Genomic DNA, 22,049 nt, shown 5'->3' with positions numbered 1-22,049 from the left:
CTGCAGCTTGCTGGTAACCCCCAGCTGGAAAACCATACTTCCATTGTCCAGGTACATTTCTAAAGCTTGTTGCTGCCAAATTATTTCTTCTCACGTTGCTTACTTTTAACAGTACTGTGGCAATTCCAGCACTCCAGTGAGCAAAACATCTTTTCTATCCTTTGGTTGTTTTAATTTTAGTCAGATATTCAAAATCTCAAGTGATTTTCCTTTGATAGGGGAACGGTAACACTCAAACCAAGGTGCGTAGTTGGGCCCCCAAAGCAGCCTTCAGAACATTATCCAACTGCACCTGTGTAAATGTAGTAGAGAGCGTTACTTCCAGAGAGCCCGTGGGGTGGGACAGAAGGCTATCTGGGAGGAAGTGAGAGATTAAAGGATAATTCAGGCGAAAAAGGAAAACAGCCTGCATAGAGGCCTGGAGGGGACTCCAGCCTGCCTCTGGCCCTGCCCCAACAGGACAGTGAGCACCCAGGTGGGAGTGGGGCCGAGGTAGCAGGAGGCAGACCTGTGAGGTCATCAGGGGCCAAGTCTTGCAAGGCTCTAAAAAGGTCCCTACAAAAGAGATCCATCAAGAGTGCATTTGGGGAGCTGTGATCTTACCAAACCTTTGTTTTCTTACCTTAACCAGCCTAACCCAAACTCATTATTAGCACGCAAAGGCCACCAGCCAGGGGAGAGGTAAGAAGTAACCCCCCCTGTTGCATCAGAACAGTTTGCATTTAACTGAACAATCTGAGACCGGTCAGCCTTTTGCAAATCCAGGAGCAGATTCACCCAGATGAGGGCTGCAGTGAGAGAGGAGGGCGTTACCTATAGCCAGTGCGTTCACTTAAGAGGTCCATATAATGCAACCACTTCAGGATCCACTGACCCATAGCAGTGCTTAAGCCGTTCCTATGTACTTACATTATTTGCAAAATCTGGTTGGACCCAGGGACCAACACAGTAGAATTAGCCAAATGAGGTTTGGAAACAGTCACTAAAACAGACTGTTGTGGACAACTGGGGAAAAACCACGTGGGCTTCCACATCAGCAGTGACGGCCTCAAAAACTGCCTGCAAAGAATTCTTTACAAAATAATTGTGGAAAAGCCCACAGTTTGTAAGAAAAGTATGACTCCTTTTCCTAACAGATGGAATGATCAAGGGCAAGGCTGATGACATTTTATAAAGATGCCATTTCAATTAAAAGCTCATTAAAAACATTACATCATGACCCAACGAAACCACAAAAATCCACTCAGAAATGGCTCTTGACAAAAAGCAAAATTTTGAAGACAACATTATAGCATAGCACAGTACAGTCAGAGAAGACAGGATTCCATAATCAAGAAAACAGATGGGGTGAATGCAGAGGTGTGTTTTGAATGCAGTAAGAATCCATGGGACACACGTACTAAAAATCACAGGCATCTTGTGCCCACGTGACACAGTGGGGAGAAGTAAGGTGGAGGTGGCACCGTTCCCTTGACATCAAGGGTCCTGCCAGGAATTCGGGTTGGAGAGCAGAAGCTGGGTCTTTCCTGCGTTCCCTCTCCTGCCCTTTTGCTTCAAGAATTTTTCAAAGTGCTCATTTGGTCAGCCCCAATTCCAAAATATCACCAGGGTCACAGGTTCAGAGGAGGTGCAATGTCAACCAGCTACTCTTAGATTAATCTCAAGAGTGAAAACGTATTCCAAGTTGCATATAACAAATTTACAAACTCTTAGAACTCATTCCGTTCAAAAGCCTGCATTGCCCGAAGTATAATTGAAAGTAGGTTTTCGGCTTCCAACACTATGTTTTCATGAGAGAAAATTTATTTTTTCCTTTCTCTGTAAAGAGTAGTAAAAAAAGATTGGAAAGAGTATATAAAAGGTAGAGTTTATTCAAGTGTTAGTGATTATAATTACATTCATAACCAATGTTGGGTTAAGTTCCTGGTTATATAAGCCTTTTGCTAGATTTCCTCCTCTCTAAGGCCATTTCCGATGAATATGAAACTCAAATTTCAATCTGTTATTTTTTCACTTTTGTTTACTAAAAATGGATTTTTAAAAGAATGGAAACAGCCCTGGCTGGTGTAGCTCAGTGGCTTGAATGCGGGCCTGCAAATCACACAATCGCAGTTCGATTCCCAGTCAGGGCACATGCCTGGGTTGCAGGCCAGTTCCCATCAGGGGACTCATGACAGGCAGCCATAAATTGGTATTTCTCTCCTTCTCTCCTTCCCTTCCTCTCTAAAGATAAATAAATAAAATCTTTTAAAAAAAAGAATGGAAACAGCTAACTTGTGAGGCCTCCTGAGGCCACAGACCCCACTTTTTCTCAGTTGCCCAGCTAAATAACATCCCCCAGTCCCTGGTACTGAGTTGAGGCCCCATGACAACTTGTTGCAATGGATCACTTCCTGCTACAGACAGTCAAGAACCAGCTCTTCTGCTCCTGATGCTCTCCCCTCACAATGTCAAGGCCGAGGGTAAACTCAGGGGCCATCCACTAAATGGAGCCCCATTGTATTGAAATGGACCCGGGCTTTGTTTCACTGAGGTAGAGTAACACACACACACACACACACACACACACACACACATGATTGTCACAAAAGAATTTTATACGTACAGACCCCCAGAAATAGGAAGTGCAGGATGTCATGCGGGGCCACATGGGGAAGCACCAGGGCCGGTCAAGGAGGCAGAGGGGAGAGCATGGCCCAGAGGCTTTATTGGGGTTTTCATGGGAGGGAACGGACAAGGCAGGGTAGGTGTGCCGTGTTAGCTTAGTGCTGAGTAGTGTAAACGATTTCAGCAGGCTCGGGGTGATAGGGCTGTCCCTAGTGGTCAGGGGGTACTGGTGTGGTATGCGGGGATTTGATAAAGGAGCGAGTGGGGATGCGGGTTCTGGGTTGGCTGCTTTGCATCTTACAAGGCAGTCATTTGCTTTCTCTAGGAACTGGCTAGCCTAGTGGCACTAGGATCAAGTGATCAAGGCCCTGATCAAATGTCAGAGCATCAAAAATATAGGAAATGAGAAAATACGGTCCCCACGTATGAATAATGTGGTCCTCCATTGGGTGGTGAAGACATAAGCCTTGACTTGGCTAAGTCCCTGAGATCCGGGTATTGTTTGTTGTAGCAGCTATTCGCATCCAGGCTAACACACCTTGATTCAACACCCCGATAAAGTTATAAGGGTGGACTCTGGGAACTCTGGATCACACTTCTTACAACCTTACACCAAACCCAACTCTTTAAAATACATGTAAGGTACGGTTTATTGAAAGAGACACTGAAACATAAGAAATATTTAACCAATGGACACAATGGCCCTTCCAGCCAATTTGTGTTTCCAAACAGCAGGATGTCACTAGAGCCGTATCTACCAGTCCCTGTGTTTAAGACAAACCAAAACAGATTTTTTTTTAAATTCGGAAACCTGGTCTTATTTTAAGTGTATTATACTAGTTACTCAGATGTATAAGCTTTAGTCTCATTTGTACAAATCTGAAAGCTCCTAGAGTATTCTGCCTTTCTAGTTTTCAGTCAGCAAGTTCCACTCACCTCATCTATGCTCAGCACGATTTGGTGGATGTCCTCCACGCCCCCCTGGCCTCTCAGCACATTTTCCACATGGCAGGGGCCACATGGACTTACTGTTCCCCCTTTTGGTCCCAGTTAGCACTTAATGTTCATCTCTGGATCTTTTTTTATCTTAGATCTTTTAAGCTCTGTACATAGTGACTTTTTAAAAGGAACAGAATGTCAACTTATTGTTTCATGTACCTGACTTTGAAAATATAGTTTTTTGTTAGTAAACTTTGTGACTGCAATAGCCCTTTTTTAAAGGGTTTAGGACATAGTGCAATCAGATAGATCAGAGCAATACTAATGAATGCAATATTGAATTCTTTCAGCTCTCCCTCCAATGCAGCCCTTTAATCTGTCTGTGCCCTTCCACTGCCATTATTAATACACTAGACCTGACAACAGCCAACCACACGGACTCCCCCGATCATCCTCACCAGTGTGGTTGCATTAAAATGAATCAGATGTATGGCTCTCTGCTTATAACCTCTCAATGGCTCCCGTTAAACTCACATTATGAAGACTCACACGTCTCCAAAAGCATGGGGAGATCTGGCCTTATTGTCTCCACCCTTGACAATCCAAGGCAATCCACTCAAGGCAATCCGAGTGTCACCACTGGGCTTCCGCCCACGTGTGCCCTCTGCACTTGGAATCACAGTCTCAGCCCTTTTCTCCCTGCTCTCCCCTCCAGCTCACTCCTACACAGCCTTCAGTTCTGTTGTCACACCCTCCAGGAAGAAAAACTTGAAACCCGAACAGGACTAGGTTAGCTTTCTTTGGAATACATCCATTTGACCTCGACCTTCCTCTTTTGTACCATGTAATCCTCCTCGTTCAGTCTTGCCTTCCCTAGGCGTAAGTCCTGTGAGGGCAGGGAACATGCCTGTTATGTACGCTACTGTTCATGCGGAAACCTGGCACAAAGAACACAGTCATTCTCTTCTCAGTGGATGAATAACTGAGTCTAAGAAGGTGCAGTTTCAGAGAGCAACGGTGGCCTTGCTCAAACTGTGCTTGATGTGACACAATGTAAATCACCAGGCTTTACATGATATAAAATAGCCAAATTTACAGTAACTGGTATAGGTCATACATAGCTCAAGCTAAAATGACCCAACAATGCCATAGAGACAAGTACACTATGTTTCATTTCACACGTGTGTTATTACTTCGGTTTATAAAACATGCCTAAATCTTATAGTAGCACATTTATTAAAAGGTGTAAAAAAGCTTTATCTGAAAATGTTGAAAGACTTTGTTGCTTAATTAGTGCCAGTCCAATAAGTATTCAAATGGGTTTTTTTCTTCTGTAAGTGGGTGGGGATGTTTCCCAGGGTGTCGAGGTGAGCAAGTGAGAACAATTCAGTAGTCTCCCATCACCTACCTCTCAGATTTCATCAGGAAAAATCTGAATTTTTTAAAAATAAAAACTGATTTTACATTCTTGGGCCAGTAGCCACATTCCACTTCAAGGAGGGCCGCTCAACTATGCAGACTGACCACACTAGTGGAAAACCGGAGTGTGGCCGAAAACCAAGGCTCCTGATGAATTTTGGTGCCCGCAAAGGTGACATCTCTGGTTTTAAACTAGATTCACTTTTCAGATCAAAGGGTGGGAGCTGCAGGCGGCCCCTGGGAGTAGGCATGAAGTTGTGATGGTTGGAAGAAATCTGATTTACTGAATTGCTTGAGTGGAAAAGTTTACTTTGAAACCTGAAATGAATCATCACAAACTCCATCAGAGAAGGAGTGCTTTGTAAAGTCTATCCAAAACCATGCAAAAATAAGCAAAGCAAAATTCTTGGAAGCTTTCTAAGGAATGAACAACGTGCTCACACCTTCTCAAAAAATACTTCCCGACAATTATGTGGCCAAATGAACAGCACCGATATGTACCTAATACTCTCTCCATGGAAGTGAAGAGAGAATTTCTGGTAAAAGTCACCATCTTTGTGACATATTCCACGTAGTATGCAACATTAAAGGAAGCTGCTCTAGAGGCCTTGGCCCCTAGTCAAGCAAAACTCCTTTACGCTCCGAGTTTAGTGTCTGAAGGACAGGGGACTTGAGGGGAGAGCGAGGACAGAAAGGTGATGGGTTAGCTCAGGGTCCCTGTGTTTTCAAAGTGTCCAGTGTTGTCTCACATTGGTGCCGTGCTCCTGTGCTTCTTTGGGGGGGGGGGGGCGGTGAATACATTCTCCTAGATGGCAATTCTAAGTGTAACAACTCACATATAGTTAGGACAGTAAGTCAGCACATAAACAAGAAATCCGATCAGTTGCCATATCCCAGTCTTCCTAAACTTCCAAACTTCTTGATTTCCACCACTGACTTCTCCTCTCCCCTCAATAACCCCACGCTCTTGTGCCAACCTTATGTGTTTGTCTCCATAACAGTCTTACCTGCTCTACAGGCAAATTTCACCATGTAACTCTGATCTCCAAGCCTTTGTTGAAAAAAGTCCCCATCTGGGATCTTACCATCCTCTACCTTCTTTGCCCCCCCTTTCCTGCCTCTCCCCTCCCCACTGCACTGCACCCACTTCATGCGGTAGCTCTCTGACAAGGGGTGCTTTTGCTGACCCAATAAGAGATGGGAGAAGTGCATGGAGACATGTTTTGAGTTATACTTTGCACCAGGAGAGGGAAAGAGGAAGGGGAGGGTACCCACGGCATTTGCTGCCCACACGATAGATTCATTTTCCCAAATTGCTCTAATAACACTCTCCTTGATCTAAATTCCATATGGACTCTTCAATTCCTAAAAAATTAAGTCCCAATTTCTTACCCTCACATCCAAAGCCCTCTGCAATCCAGCTCATGTCCACTTCCTCAGACTTTTCATCACCTTCCGCCACCGAAGGGATGCGCTTCTTACAGCCGTCCACTGCTGCCCTAACTCCTCCCTCCCTTCCCACACACCTCAGTCCTACTTGGACTTTCAGGCTAAGCCTAAATGTCATCTCTTCTAAGAAGCCATGAATAGCTCCAAATGACAGGTGTCTCTCTCTCAACCCTCTGAATCTGATAGCACTTTATCTGTATTTTACTTGAGACAGTTCTTTTCTATGTTGTGCTGGAGTTAAATCCGTGTGAATCTAATCGCCCTCATCAGACTACAAACTCTTTGACGGTCAGACCCACATCGGTCTGTGTTCCTAACACCCTTAGGGCTATCCCAGTGTCCTTGGACATAAGTATTACATGATTCGATAAAGTTAGTGGGCAATGATACAGTCGTTTTGAAACGTACTAATAGTGAGAATTTAGCAACTAATTCTAATATATTCAATTTGTTAGAGGAAGTCAACTAATAAACAAGAACACCAATGGCCTTCTTTTGTTCTATGCCAAACGCACAATATTTGCAATTTATTTCACCCTAAACTATTTCACTCAATAGGGTATTGTTTATAGCATAGAGGTTCTTTTCATCAAAAAAGCTGATGATTTAATAAATATAATCATCAGTGATGACGATGATAATAGAGAAACAAGAAAAAAATCACCCTAGTGGCTGACTGCCAGACAAACTGCCAAATCTGAGGGATGCAAATAAAGGTGGCAGAAGGCAACTTGAAATGCATTTGGTGACACATTAGATAAATTACTAACAGTCAGGACTCTATCCTGCTTTAACCATAGATCACCAGGTAAATGCATGGGTTTACATGATGAAATCTAGTGAACTATAGCAATTCTACCATGAACGACAAGCCACAATCTCATACCACACAATCAGCTCCAGGACTAGAAAACCACTGTCTCTCTTTCAGAGTGTGGACACATGAGTCCCTTCTGAAGCAGGTAAGTGAATGACCATCACGTTACACTTCCCAGAGTCCAAAGACAAGCTCCTTGGACTGAGGAACAGAATATGATGTCTATATAACAAGGGTGGGGGTCTGAATGTAGTACTTGTGGTCAATCCACACTCTTAAATGTCTTTTCCCCCCTAAGTACAAAAGGCTGGGCTTAGGGATAAAAGGACAATGGCAAAAGTTGTTCTTATGCTCATAGACATATTGCTCCCCACCGCCAGTCGGCCCCAATAAAATGATGGCTACTTCTACCACCGAATTGTCAGTGCTACTAGAACAAACCATATTCAACACTTATATTAGTACGCCCTTACAAAATCACTTCAAGACAAATGAAATTCATTCTGAGTAAAGATGAATCACAGGAAAGCTTTAGAGTTAGACGAAAATGATTCCACTAGAAAGGCCTTTTGGAGAGTGGGGCTAGAAGCAGAACATTTTATTTTCTGATCTAGAGAATTAGGGACCCTTAAAGGACAAGAAGGTTTGAGGGAAAGGACAGGTCGCAGGGTGTAATAAACTGGCAGTGCAGGCATTTCCTCTGTCGGGATTTAACAGGTCAGTATCACTGAAGGTGAACCATTTCTGCTGGAAGCACAAACACACTGACACAGAAACAAAGGGGCTTGGAAGCTTTATCTCTGGGTCTCCGAACAATCAAAGGCCTTGTCTAGTCAACATTTGGAATAATTTTTCCCAGGGGAATTATTACAATTTGAGAGGGATGAAAGAGCAGCATTCTTGTGATACGTTTTTGTTTCCTGAGACTAAACGCTTCGTGTCTGTAAGAGGCGACACTGTGGATGTCTGAGAAGTGGGCCCAAGGGCGGAGGCGGCGACTTCTCTCCAACATCTTCTGGCTGCAGGAAGGACGCAGCAGTCGGGAGAGGGAGTCCTTAGACGAACTTTAAAAGTTTGTTTGAAAAGCATAGGTCAAGGAGAGGGGATTTTTCCAGAAAACTAGGTTAAGATTAAACTCTTACACCATTTGAGTTATTCTGCTGGAGGTATGTGTTGCTTACAAAATGAAAGCTCAAGTGATTAACGGAAAATCTCAAACTCACAGACAAGAGGCATCGATGTTTCATTACAGTACGGTGCTTTCCTTCAGGATCCTCGACTCAAACAGTTATTAAAAATCAGGTTTAGGATTCTTAGTATTTAAACTCTCCAGGCAACTGGAAAGAAAATGGGTTTTCAGAGCCAGCGTGGATGAAACCTACAAGCTATAAACCTGTGACTAGCTCTCATTAGATTTTAGGTATGTTTTTCTTCTCAGATTTGTTCTTGTGATCTCTAGGTCTGCAGAACCGGGGGGGAAATTGCAAACAACCGGCACCAGAGGGACTGCAAAAGCTACTTGCTGACAGTTGAAATCATGAAGCCGTTACCATGCTCCAGCGCTTTCATGGGAAACCAGAAGAGGATGAGGGAGTGGACCAAGGCGTTGATGCAGTGACCCCAGAAAACCTAAGGGAAAACAAACCGAGGGAGTCAGGAACTGCCCACACTCTCGACCTCCGTGCAACTCAACAAACGCCTCATTGTGCGGGACGCCGACAGCGTGCTGCACAGCCCCAGAAGGGGCATATCCTTCTTGAAGTTAAAGCAAACAAACAAGCAGAGAGAACCAAAATGATTTCCTCATTTTTTACGCACAACTGACTGGATGATCTCCAGATACCACTATTTAATACAAAGACCTAAATATATATTCACATGTACATAGACCAATATACAATCCATCCACATCTGAAAAATGAATTATGCGCTGTTTTCTTCAAAATCCTAAGAAAGACACCAAAATTTTACAAAGGCACCAGAACCATCCAAAAAAAGGTTATTTGGTCAAATTTGTTAATAAGAGACTGAAACCGTGTGCTTTCTGAAAGCAGTAAAAACATTTAATACGTGAGTTCTTACCCAGCATTTTATTCCTTAAAATCCATCCCATTCCACTTTTTAATTTTTAGAATTTTGGTTAATATCTTGCACATTTAAAAATTCTCTTTATCTTAACATTTGAAAGGTCAAACAAAAGAATGCAAAGTTTAGTTTCTCCTAAATTATGGTTTCATAAGTACATTTCAATCATGTTTTTAACCACTGAGATGATAGAACTACTAAATCCAGACTAAATTTACTTAACAATCTACAAATTGATCTGGGAATTGTCATATGTTTGATCTTAGCTAGTGGAAAGACAAAAGAAAATAACAAAAAATTATATGAGACAAAGGGATTTTCCCATTTTAAATGTTTACTTTCCCTCTGACTTCTGTACCCCCCTCCCCCCACCCCCCGATCTTCCAATACGTCTCGGGTTGTTCTTAGCTCTGCTGCCTCTGACGGATCTATTCCCTACTTATTTTGTGCCCTACACAGACTTTGAATCCACACTCTGTAAAAAACAGATTTGATTCATGCAAATAATGCAGAATACACAGGCCATTGACAGGTATTTACAATTGACAGAATCAAAGTCAACAAGGACCGATATAATTAATCATCCAAGTCTCCTGTGCATGGAACATACCAGAACCAACAAAATCCCTTTCACTTTTTTTTCCAGTCTTGGACATGCCCCCAAATAAGGTGGCTCTGAAGGAACATTATTGGTAACACCTGGCTTAAAATGAAGTCTTCAGGCATTGTTCTTCTACCGAGGACTTCGCACTTCTTCCTCACGAAGCCCCACTGGCGGCCTAAGCAAGTCATGTATATATACAACCAGCATCCAGTATTCTCACTGACCTGGGCAATGGCCCTCTGTTTAAACTTCCTAATCCTCTCCTGCACGAAAACCTGGTAGAAGCATGGCGATGCAGGCGTGTTCACTTCTTTGCCTCTTCCACCAAGCCAGGCACACTCTTCCCTCCTGGCCAGTGGCAGCTGGCCACTTAACTGTGAATGGCAGGTGGGGCGAGACCCCCTTTGCCGTCAAGACCGCCAGTCTCTCTAACATCTACCCCAGCGTCTGCTTGACTCTTGTCCAGATCACCTGTACCCTTTTGGTCTAGATGTGCTTTCTTTTCTGATTTTCCAGACTGAAAAACAATACCCACGACAGACTGAATTTCTGTGTTCACATCTGGCCAATTTTATTCACTAGCTAAAGTAACATTTTCCATGAAATGAAAAAGCAAGCAATGTCAGCACGAGGGTCGTTAGGCATCTCCAGCCGGCCTCATTGCAAGGCTTTATGGGCGGCTGAAGGGTGTGTCTAACGGCTCTTCCTGAAGGACATGGTGCCATGGGTGCTGCTGGCCACACCAATGTGGGGAGCACACACAGAGAAGGAAGGAATCGACACAGAAGAACGGAAAGAAGGACCACACGTAACATGGCAACTTCCTTTCTGATGTGGTGCCTCAAATTCATTGGACTTGCTCTCCTGGGAGAAGGCCCCTGGCCTTACCCCATTTGAATACTTTCTCTAAAGCTTCAGCCATCTCACAGGCAGATAACGAGAGCGGGAAGACAAAAAGTCATCGCTGTTTTCAGGTGACGACTGCCAAAACGTTCTGTTTACCTTCGTGTTGAAGCCTTCAGCATTCTGGGTGATTTTGTAGAGCTGCGGAAACCTGAGCATGCTCTCCTGAGTGCAAGACCTCTCAAAGATTCCCAGGGTGAAGGGCGGCAATGCGGTGAAAATCTGTGTGGAGAACAGCGAGCTGTTAACGGAGGCCTTTCTGACTCACACGGCTCAAGGGGTTCAGTTCTCAGGGGAATGATGACTTCACTCCCAGTCAGGCCCAAACCTGAGCACCAGTGATTCACGACTCCCCAGACACCCTCCAAACAAGGAAAATAAACAAAAGTCCATTTTTAACTGTTACTTCATCAGCATAAAATGAATACATGGGACACTCAAAACAACAATACATTTGATTAGCCAAGAGATATCATTACGCGAACAACTACCTTTCTTGGTGAAATGAGTGGTGACTGAGAACCGCACCCTCCTGAGCTTTGTGAAGTGCTGCTGTGTTTTCTGCTCGGGCCGGCAGAAGCACAGTTTCACAACTTCCCATCCCCATTATTATGCTCCAGTTTCAGGAAGCACAATGTACTTCATTTATCCATGTGACAGACATTTATTGGGGATGAATTATGGGCCAGATAAGGTGATAAGTCCCAAGAATACAGAGATGTAAAAACAAGAAAAAAGAAGGAAAAGAAGCAGGTCCCTGACCTCTAGGAACTCTGCCTACTGCAGAGGTGGAGACAGGGCAGCTGGCAACAGGCAAATAAATAAACGTACAAAACACAGTGCTCTGCAAAATTACTCATGGGGAAGACTGGGGAAGGAGAGGGAGAAAGAATTGTTGGCCCAAAGAGCATGTGAACTGTGAGGCACTGTACCTGTGGGATTTGGCAGGATAAGGGATGTGGGTAAGAGGAGGGCAGAAGGAAGTGTTCTCATAAGATGATGCCCCCACAAAGCTGTGAGGCATGAATGCACATGGCACATTTGGGGGAGACGTCTAGGACACCCAGGATGGTGGCTGGCTGGGGACCCAGTGCAAGACAAGGCTTGGATGGTGACCGAACAACCTCCTGTGCCAATAAGTTCTTGGGCAGGTGGTGCTTCCTAAGACTTTTACCTGTATGCTCAGAGGGGAGTGAAGTGCTCACATCTGTGTTTCAGAGGGAGAAAGCCAGAGGCTGAAGAAGAGGCTTGGAATAAACACATCATTTCAGGCCAGGAGGTGCGGCAGCCCTGTGGGTCATTCTCCTCTGTGGTTCTGGGCAAATGGGTCACAGAGACTGGCTGGGTCACTCACTTCTTAGCACCAGCATCAAGCAAATCCATACCCACCAACCCAACAAACTCTCCAGCCCATGGGAACTGGGTGCTACCTCTAAGGGAACTCTGAATGCACACCAGTTATGGGGAGCCTGGGAAATAAGCTTCTCCCCAGTCTGTTGGGAGAAAGCCATGGGCAATGTGGCGGAGGAAGGCCAACACAGCTCGCAGGCTCCCTCCCTCACCAGGGAGCAGAAGGAGAAGCAGCCTGGGATTTCAGTGCTCTACAGATTTCCAGGAGAAAAAGATCAAGAGCGGTTGCCCTCATTCCCCTCACAATAAAAGAATCATCTGTCTCATGACTAGATGAAGGCATTGGGAACACACACCTCAGAAGCCCTGCACACTCTGAGTGCATAAACTCGCCCTTTCTGTGGGGCACACTTGTCTGCTGTTAACACTGCTGTCTTACATTTTCTTTTCCCTTTTCCCTTGCCTGTCTCCTTCTGCCCACTTCAAATCCTCCCCCACCCTTCACCACAAGGCTACCAACCTAGGGGCCTTCTGGCATTTTTCACCCTGCTTACTGCATACCTCACACACATATATACTGTTGAGGGAACGTTATTTGTTTTACAGAAATAAGACATTACACACGTTTTTCTTTATAACATTTTTCTCACTAAATAATACATCATGGGAAGCCCTCTGAGTCCCCTGGGTCTGACGCTAATGCAGCGTTTCCCTGCTCACGTAATAATTCATAGCGTGGATGCACCATAATTTTTCAGCCCTGCATTCGTTTTTGTTTCCAGGTCTTTGTTCTCACAAGAATAAGCATTATGTAACAAACATCTATAATATAGCATACCATTTATACTTTATCTTTTATTTCTATGGAATGCATTCCCAGAAGTGGGGGTTGCTTGGTAAGAAGATATGAGTATTTTTAATTTTACAAGATTCTGCTTGGTTGCCTTTTAAAAAGATCCCAACCAGTTATATGTTTTTCCTTCCCAAAAGACAATGGTAGTCTTTCCTCTGCTTCCTATCAGCAATGGGTGTTATATTATACTTCATATTCTCTAGTTTAAAAAACTAAAGATTATTAACTTAAAAAAATTTACATTTCCCCAAATACCAGTAATTTCTAACATATTTCCATATATTTGTGGACCATTTAGATTCGGAATCCTGTGAAATGTCTAGTCAAGTCTTTTGTACATTTTTACATTCATGTTTTATCACCTTTTCTAGGAGTTCTTTGAATATAATAGATATCAACTCTGTCTTTATGTTATATTAATTTTAACTAAGTGTATTCTTTGCCTACTTGCTTTCTTTCTGGCTTCTCTTGCCGTATCATAGCTTTTAGTTTATATGGTCAAGAAGAGCTTCAGAGTATCTGACTGTGTTATGGAAGTTTTCAGGAATTTTTTCAGAATTCTTACAGTTATATTTTTTCACATTTAAGTCTTAATATATTTGGAATTTATTTACTACGTGCTTTAAGATTGGAGCCCAATTTTCTTTTATTTTTTCAAATAAAGAACTAGTTGTGAGAACACAACTAATGAATCCAAACTTTCCCACTAAACTGAAGTACTAACTTACACACATGTATGAAATTCTCATATATCATAGACCTGGATCTAGAACTGGGATATTGTTCTAGGTTCCCTGGCTTATTTGTTTAATTCTGTGTTAAAGTCACATGGATTGGTTTACAGTGGCTTTACAGTATAGTTTAATGTTTAGCAAAGATAAGTCTACCTTTATGATTGCCCTTTCTGAATACGCTTTGCATATTTATTCTCAGGGAGTTGTTAATTCCACTTCTACCTTAATATCATGTTATGCAACTCTCCCTCTTCACCCTCAAACAGTCACCTATTGTGGATTTATTTGGAATCACATAAAAATGTATCCACTAATTTTAGAGGAGCTGCTTCCTTTGTGATACTAAGTCTTCCCATAGAAAAATAGAGTATATTTCCATTTGTTCAAATCTTGTTTCATATATTTCAAAAACTTTTTTCCATATAAGTACTATAAATACTGTTCCTAGGCAAAGTATAATTTTAATTGCTGTTTGAAAGAATTATTACTTCCTTTGCACGTCTATGTGCTCACTGCTTGAGTGGAAAAAAAAGCTATTGATTGTTATATATTTGTAATGGATCTGGTCACCCTATCGAGTTCTCTAATGATTCCACTATTTCTTTACTAGCTTCTTTTGTGTTTTCTAGATATACAATCAGACATGAACATATTTACATGGCCATTTTTCGTGTGTGACTATTTGTATAAGCACAGAAATAGTTCATCCTTTTTTCTAGTATTTTCAATGGTTATTTAATTTTCTCAGCAGCTGGTGAAAATCAGAAAACAATGCTGAATTATATAGTGATGGCAGGCATCTCTGACTAATTTCTTATTTTAAATAAAACAGTTTTAGAATTTTACCATTTATGACAACTGGTATTTTGTAAAGAATCTGCATTGTTATTTGGCTTCTTTCTTTCTTATTTTACTTAGAGTTCTTATCTTGGGAACGACAGCTGAACGGCCTCAAATGCCTTTGCAGCATCTACTGATGGGATCACATTTTTCTTCTTTATTTTGTTGTCACAGCGATACTTATAAATTTAAAAAATTTTTGAACTTCCTGTAAAATTTATTTCAATCTTAGTTGGTCAAATATTTCATATGGTTGATACACTCCTGAACTCTAATGGCTGATGTTTTATTTAGAATTTTTATACTCATGTTTTTAAGTGAGGCTGGCTAACAGTTTGTTATTCTGGCTTGATAAAATTAAATAGTATAAATTTTCTGAAATAGTCTAAAAACAAAGTTATCTCTTCATTAAAAAATAGATAAAATTTAGCTGAAATCCATCTGATAATGGTAGCTTTTGTTACTGATGGCCTCTTTACTCTCATTCTACCCATAAAATAAAATGATGTAGAAGTTTGAGATGATAATAGAGTATAATGAGAATCTAATGAGATAGCACTCACTCTTGACTTGTGTTTTGAGAGATGTGTTTTAAGTCAGTTTTAATGCTGTCTCACGGACTAGCAGAGTTGAACTGAGAAGCAGTGATATGCTATTTGGCTTCAGGAATCACACAAAGAATATTCAGGAGAAGAAGCAGGAGAAATACTGCTTAAAGAAAATGGGAGGGAGAACCCAATACAGAAGAGGTGTCACTAGCAGCAAATGTCATACACGTCACAAACTGTCTCTTGCACTGGGTTTTTGTGGAGTGGAAAAAAATTGCTGAATAGTAGGTTATTGGAAAAGTACAACTGAAATATGGGCTAATGTGGATTAGATAAGAGTCCTGTATGCGTGTTAAATTTTCAGATTTCGGTCATTACACTGTGGTTCTGTGAGAGAATGATCTTAGTAACTACGCAGTAAGGTATTCAGCAGTAAGGTGCATGATGTCTTAAGTTATTGGGTTGGCCAAGAAGTTCACTTTTTTTGTAAGATGGCACTTTAACTTTACTCAAAACAATGTTGTTGGACTGTATTGTGACAGCTGTCATATCAGTGTTCATTTAAAAACTTATCAAAACTGGTGAATTTTTGTGTAGCCATTTTAACACTGAAGATGGAAGAAAATATGCAACATTTTCAGCATATCATGCTTTATTATTTCAAGAAAGGTAAAAATGCAACTGAAATGCAAGGAAGGATTTGTGCAGCATATGGAGAAGGTGCTGTGACTGACTGAATGTGTCAAAAGTGGTTCATGGAGTTTCGTGCTGGAGATTTCTCACTGGACGATGTTCCACAATCGGGCAGACCAGGTGAAGTTGATAGTGATCAAACTGAGACATTAATCGAGAGCAATCAATGTTCTACTATGTGGGAGACAGCCGACATACTCAAAATATCCAAATCAATAAAGTGGTTGGTGAAAATGAAAAATGTGTCTTTTACTTTACAGAAAAAATGAAATGGACTTTTTGACCAACATGATAGCTTCAACTACTTTAGAAACAAATGTGTTTGCACGGGGCGGGGGGTATACACATGCCTGTGGGCAAACCTCCATGTTCTCAAAGGGATCAGTTCTCCCAGTATGACTGAGTCTGGAGGCCAGTGACCCTCCTTTCTGATCCCGCCCACAGATCCTAGACATCCCACGTCGCTCCCCGTTCTCTGCCGGCACTCCGTGGCAGGCCACTCCAACGGCTGTGCTGTGGACTCTGTAGTACATTAGGGCCGTTTCACCTTGAACCTCACTTCTCTGCTGCAATATTCTATTCTCTACAGTATGGAGACCCAAAGCAGATAAGAAATATTCCCAGCCCCAGTGATCAAAGGCCTTTATGAGTCTTAAACTCTAATGTGCTTGACCACCACTAGGAAATTTCCTTTACAGCACAGTATCTCTGAGAAACGCAGTGAAGTCAGGGCGGAGGTCAGGAATCTGCATCCTGAACCACACCCTGGTTGTTCTCATGCAAGTGGTCTACGGGCCACCTTCTGGCCAATGCCATCCAATGGCCTATCAGCATCTTATGAATAGCAGGCACACGATTTAAGTTTGTTGAATTAATTTGAATTGCCCGGGACTGTACGGAACTAAGAAAAGCATCTAGTTCTCATACCCTGCCTGTGAAAACAGGGCCAAAATCCATTTGTCATGTGATCAGGTGACATGCATTACAGTTCTGGTTTTAGCTCTAAATCGTAGTCTCCTAGGTCTCCGCCTCCTGTTTCTAAATGCACATGTAGGCATGGGTTCGGCCTTCGCTAGCCCTACATCACTACGGAGCTGTCAGCATATTTCCCAGTAAACGGCCACATCATTGTAACCTGCTCAAGACAGTTTTAAGTTCTGCAAAGTTAACCGTCTGTCCGAGGGGAGGTCACTGAGCCCCACCCATGCGATAGGCGGCTGCAGCAGCTTTTCTGCACAGGTGACAATGGACAGCAACTCAGCCCTGTTCTCAACACCTGTCACCTTTGTCTTTGTGGGTCTACGTATCAGTAACAAAGGTGTTCGTGCACTTTGTAGTGAGTAACGGTTACCGAACAATGCTGTTTCACTCAAGATCTGAACTCAGTCTTGGTGACATCTTAGTGTACACATCTGACTCTCTCAACCTGTAAGCCATACAGGACCGGGGCAGACTTCAGCGTACAGTATTTTATATCTAGTGCCTAGCATAGTGGCCACTCAAAAAGAAAAAAAGAAAGAAAAGAAAAACAGCGTTGAGTGCATCGGTGACTTGACTCTGTGGCCACAGATGTATATCCAAGCTGTAAATATTTATAGCACCACAATTTATGCTATTGTATGCCTGGTAACTTCCATCTACACCTATCTATGGTGACTGCTTCCGAGCAGAAACTCCCACGAAGCAGAGAATGTCAGTGTGAGGCTTCAAAGCAAGTGTGAAAGCGCAGCCCCGAACATCTGCCCCATTGGCATGCCCGAAACACTTAGCACAAACCCTTCAGTTCTCCTTGCCAGTGAAACACAAAGCTAGGTAGCCAGTTCACCATTTTATCTTCCAGTTTATCTTTATTTCCAGCTTTTGCATTCATTGCGGTCAAGTAATTTAAAAAGAACTTAAAATCATTAAAAAATACCAAATAAACTTTGGATAACCATTTACCATAGGAGCTGGAAGTCAGAATTCACCATTTTAGCTCTGTGAAAGAAAATGTTCTTCCTCAAGGACAGAATGGATACTCATTTAGGAGGGACAAAAAGAGGGACAAAACTGTCATACTCATTTAAGAGGGACAAAAAGAACACCCCATCACATACTGTATGTCCGTGTATCTATGTTCAAGAATTCAGAAATAAAATTACAAAGTGGAATGAGTTTAGATGTAGTTCAGAACTTTTTACTTGAGCTAAAAACATGACAATTTTGCACAGGCATTTAGGAAGGAGGTAACAAGGGTCTATTATCAAGATATATGGGTTAATAATTTCATGGGGTTATTCGAGAATGATCTGCTATGATTGAAACCATGTGTGGAGAGTTTGGGCTTCTGCAGGACGTGTGGCAGCAACAAAGGGCCTAAAGATGTATTTGTGCTGCCTGCTATGTACACAGATGATGGACTTAGATACACTTCCCAGACATAAACAGTGCAGGAATGTCACTGAAGTTCTGGGTGCTATCAGACAGAGATGGAGAATGCTTACCACATTGTACAAGCCGATGCACCAACGTTCAAATAAAATCTGCCCAGAAAATCCATTTACAAAGGCGAACCAAAGCTGAAAGAGAAGAAAGTTCATGAAGTTTTATATCAATATTGACCTAAATGTTTCCATTTGCTGAAGGAGTAGCAGGAATGAGGACCACCAGCTGGACACAGCTGTTAGGGATAAAACACCACAGGACCGTAGCAGTTCTTCCATAAAATATAAATTCCCACTATAACATATACCAATATTTTAAGAACAATTTACATTTAAGGCATACAATGATTTTAAGTGGTGATATGCACATATTAGTAGAGAAACAATTTATATTTAACGCATGACTACTATGTTTTATGTCTACACTTTTTCACTGGCTGAAACAGTCTCAACTTCATGTTCTTCTCCCCCCTAGAGTGGATTTGATAAATATAATTTATCTTTGTGGGGCTTTCAAATAGATAAAAAACTAAACTAAAAACAGCAAGAAATCTTCTGCTGGTCACGTGTGCGCTCGGCTCACAAAATGGCGACCTCCATGATGGAGCGTCCACCCCCCGCATCAGAGGTGAAAGCACACGCACGGGAGAACCACGCTTCAGTCATCTTCCACAGTAACACAGTTGTATACATCAATAAAATGTGGATGATTATTCATACCTTCAAGTAGTCTGTAATTCTAATTGATTAGGCAGGACTGACGTAAAAAACAACTACAGAGCAAAGAGTCTGGGACATGCGTGACAAGTGAATAAACCTGTTTAAGAAAGGGATGATCACCCAGCTATAGTTTGGAGAAGGTGTGAAGGTGGTGAGAGTCGGGTAGAACAGGGGTGAGCCCTCATGCTGAGGGATGGGAGCCTGCCTCAGAAGAGAGTGAACACAGAAATATGAAATGTCCCTACTTAATTCAGCTGAATTGATATGATACAACAGGATTCCAGGGATTTGGGGCAGACTTTAACATATTCCATGCTAACCACAGAATCAGATTAGGGGTGTATAACTGTGACAGACTGAAGCTGTTACTGTGGCAGGACCATGGCCACGCAGATCAGCTGCCCACTACCTGCCCCCACCCAGTAATTTGAGCTGAGATCAACTCTGCTACTAAAATTTTACTGAATCAGATTTTTAAAAACCAGTTTCTAGACTCCACCAGACTGTTTCCTCGAGGCAGAAATTGTTCCTTATCCTGTGCAATGTAGCCAGACCGACACTTCATACAAACAGGGACTCACTGCGTTCCAGTGGGATCAAATGGACATCTCAGTCTGACTGCCAGATGAAGTTTTCTTAAGCACAGCTTTCATCATCTCATTTTCTAGGTGGAAAAACTACTAGAGATGCCTCCTAAGCCTAAAATAAGCTTGCTGCCCTCTAAAAACCCTTCCACATTCCTATTTACTCTTAGTTTCGACTATCACCCATGAGGTTGTTGGAAGGCCGGGCTACTCTCAAGAAAGAATACTGGTAGAGAACTAAGAATCGGAAGTTTATGCTGTGCTCTGTACTCCAAATATCTTTACAACACCTATTCTGATATTAGTCATTTCTAAAATGACAGTTTCAATCACACTGCCTCCCTACCTCTCAAGGCCTGGAAAGCAACACTTCAACCAGTGGAAGTTGTCACTGTTCACACATGCGCATTCCAGCCCACTCTCCTTGGCTGCCAGGTTCCATCAGTGTCACCCAAACCATTCTCATTATATTAACAATGGTTGGACTTTTTCCAGACGGACCTTGTATAGTTATATCTTTTATGCAAACACCTGAGCAAACATTGCCAAATACTTAATAAACACTATTTTATTGCCTAATTTAGTTAATTTATTGTGTTTTGTTGAAGGTAACCTGGGGAAATTGCTACTGTCATCCCCAGTCATTGTCAAGACATTGTATTTTTCCGTTGACCCAGTGGTCCAACACTTAGGGATATACTCTAAAAATTACATCATATTGTTATAATCACATAGTATTCAACATGAAAATACAAGGGAGTTTACTGTAGCATTAGTTGAAAGATAAAAAATTAGAGCCCATATTTACACTGATAGCTGGCTAAATGAATTATGGTTCATCCATAACAATAAAACACTGTGCAGACATCATAGAGTAGTATAAATCTGTAAGCAGTGTAATATAAAAATATCACAGATATATTGTTAAAAATGAAAAATATCAAGGTATATGTTGAATAGTCATAATTGCACAGAATGAATGATGCACTTCCAACTTTTTAGAAGACATAAAAAATTGTTAATATTAGTTTTCTTTAAGAAACGCCACAGGCCCTAAAATGTTCTCTATATGGAGACTCACTTAGACCTCTTCCACTGCTCTGAACTTTACTGTATGATAAAAACAATCAGTGAAGTGGGAGTAGAGGGAGCATACCTCGACATAATAAAGGCCATATAAGAGAAACCTATAGCCAACATCATACTCAACAGGCAAAATCTAGAAGCTTTCCCATGAAAATCAGGAACAAGACAAGGGTGGTCCACTTTCACCACTTTTATTCAACATAGTATTAGAAGTTATAGCCACAGCAATTAGACAAGAAAAAGAAATAAAAGGCATCCAAATTGGAAAGGAGGAAGTAAAACTGTCATTATTTGAAGATGACATCATAGCATATGTAGAAAACCCCATAGACTACACCAAAAAACTACTCAACCTAATATATGAGTTTGGAAAAATAGTGGAGTGCAAAGTCAACATTCAGAAATTGAAAGCATTTTTGTGCACCAACAATGAAATATCAGAAACAGAAATCAAGAAAAAAATCCCATCTGCTATAGCAATGAGAAAAATAAACTACCTTGGAATAAACCTAACCAAGGAGGTAAAAGACCTCCTTGGCACTCAGGTACTCAGAAATTAGGTACTCAGAAAACTATACAACACTGAAGAAAGAAATTAGGGAAGACACAAATAAATGGAAGCATATACCATGTTCATGGATTGGAAGAATTAACATCATCAAAATGCCCATACCACCCAAAGCAATTGATAGAGTCAATGCAATCCCTATTAAAATGCAGTGATATATTTTACAGATATAGAACAAGTATTTCAAAAACTTATATGCAACCATAAAAGACCCTGAATAGCTTCAGCAATATCCAGAAAGAAGAATAAAATAGGAGGGATCACAATACCTAATATCAAACTATATTACAAGGCCACTGTAATTAAAACAGCCTGGTGCTGGCATAAGAACAGACACATAGATCACTGGAATGGAATAGAGAGCCCAGAAATAAACCCATGTCTCTATGGCCAATTAATATTTGACCAAGGGGGTAAGAGGACAAAATAGAGCAAGAAGAGCCTGTTCAACAAACAGTGTTGGGAGATGTGGACAGCCACATGCAAAAAAATGAAACTTGACCACCAACTAACACCATACACAAAAATAAACTCAAGATGGATAAAAGACTTAAATATGAGTTGCTACACCATAAAAGTGGAGAGGAGATCAAAGGCAAGAAAATCTTAGATATTCTATGCAGCAATATGTCCCCTATAGGAAGGGGCATAAAGGAAAGAATAAACAAATGGACTACATAAAAGTTAAAAAGCTTCTGCATGGCTGAAGAAAACATCAGCAAAATGAGAAGGGAACCAAGTTATGGGAAAATACACTTGCCAATGTTAGTTACCTCAGACAAGGGTTGAATCTCCAAAAATATATAAAGAATTCACACAATTCTACA

The 22,049-nt window shown here is 41.6% G+C and overlaps 1 protein-coding gene across 3 annotated transcripts in view; it reads right to left on the bottom strand.

The window, feature by feature from the left end:
- The window catches only part of ATP8A2 (ATPase phospholipid transporting 8A2), a 562,260-nt gene that overhangs the window by 139,975 nt on the left and 400,236 nt on the right, over positions 1-22,049 (bottom strand). For all 3 annotated transcript variants that reach the window (XM_037058854.1, XM_037058855.1, XM_037058856.1), the window contains 3 exons: positions 18,325-18,399; positions 10,923-11,045; positions 8,782-8,860 (listed from right to left, as the gene is read on the bottom strand). In XM_037058854.1, coding sequence (XP_036914749.1) covers positions 8,782-8,860; positions 10,923-11,045; positions 18,325-18,399 — 277 coding nt within the window. The remainder of the gene's footprint in view (positions 1-8,781; positions 8,861-10,922; positions 11,046-18,324; positions 18,400-22,049) is intronic.

This window comes from Sturnira hondurensis, unplaced genomic scaffold, assembly GCF_014824575.4.
Source record: "Sturnira hondurensis isolate 20B ecotype Veracruz unplaced genomic scaffold, ASM1482457v3 Scaffold0010428, whole genome shotgun sequence".
Taxonomy (NCBI): domain Eukaryota; kingdom Metazoa; phylum Chordata; class Mammalia; order Chiroptera; family Phyllostomidae; genus Sturnira; species Sturnira hondurensis.
This window is presented reverse-complemented; position numbering and strand designations above follow the sequence as displayed.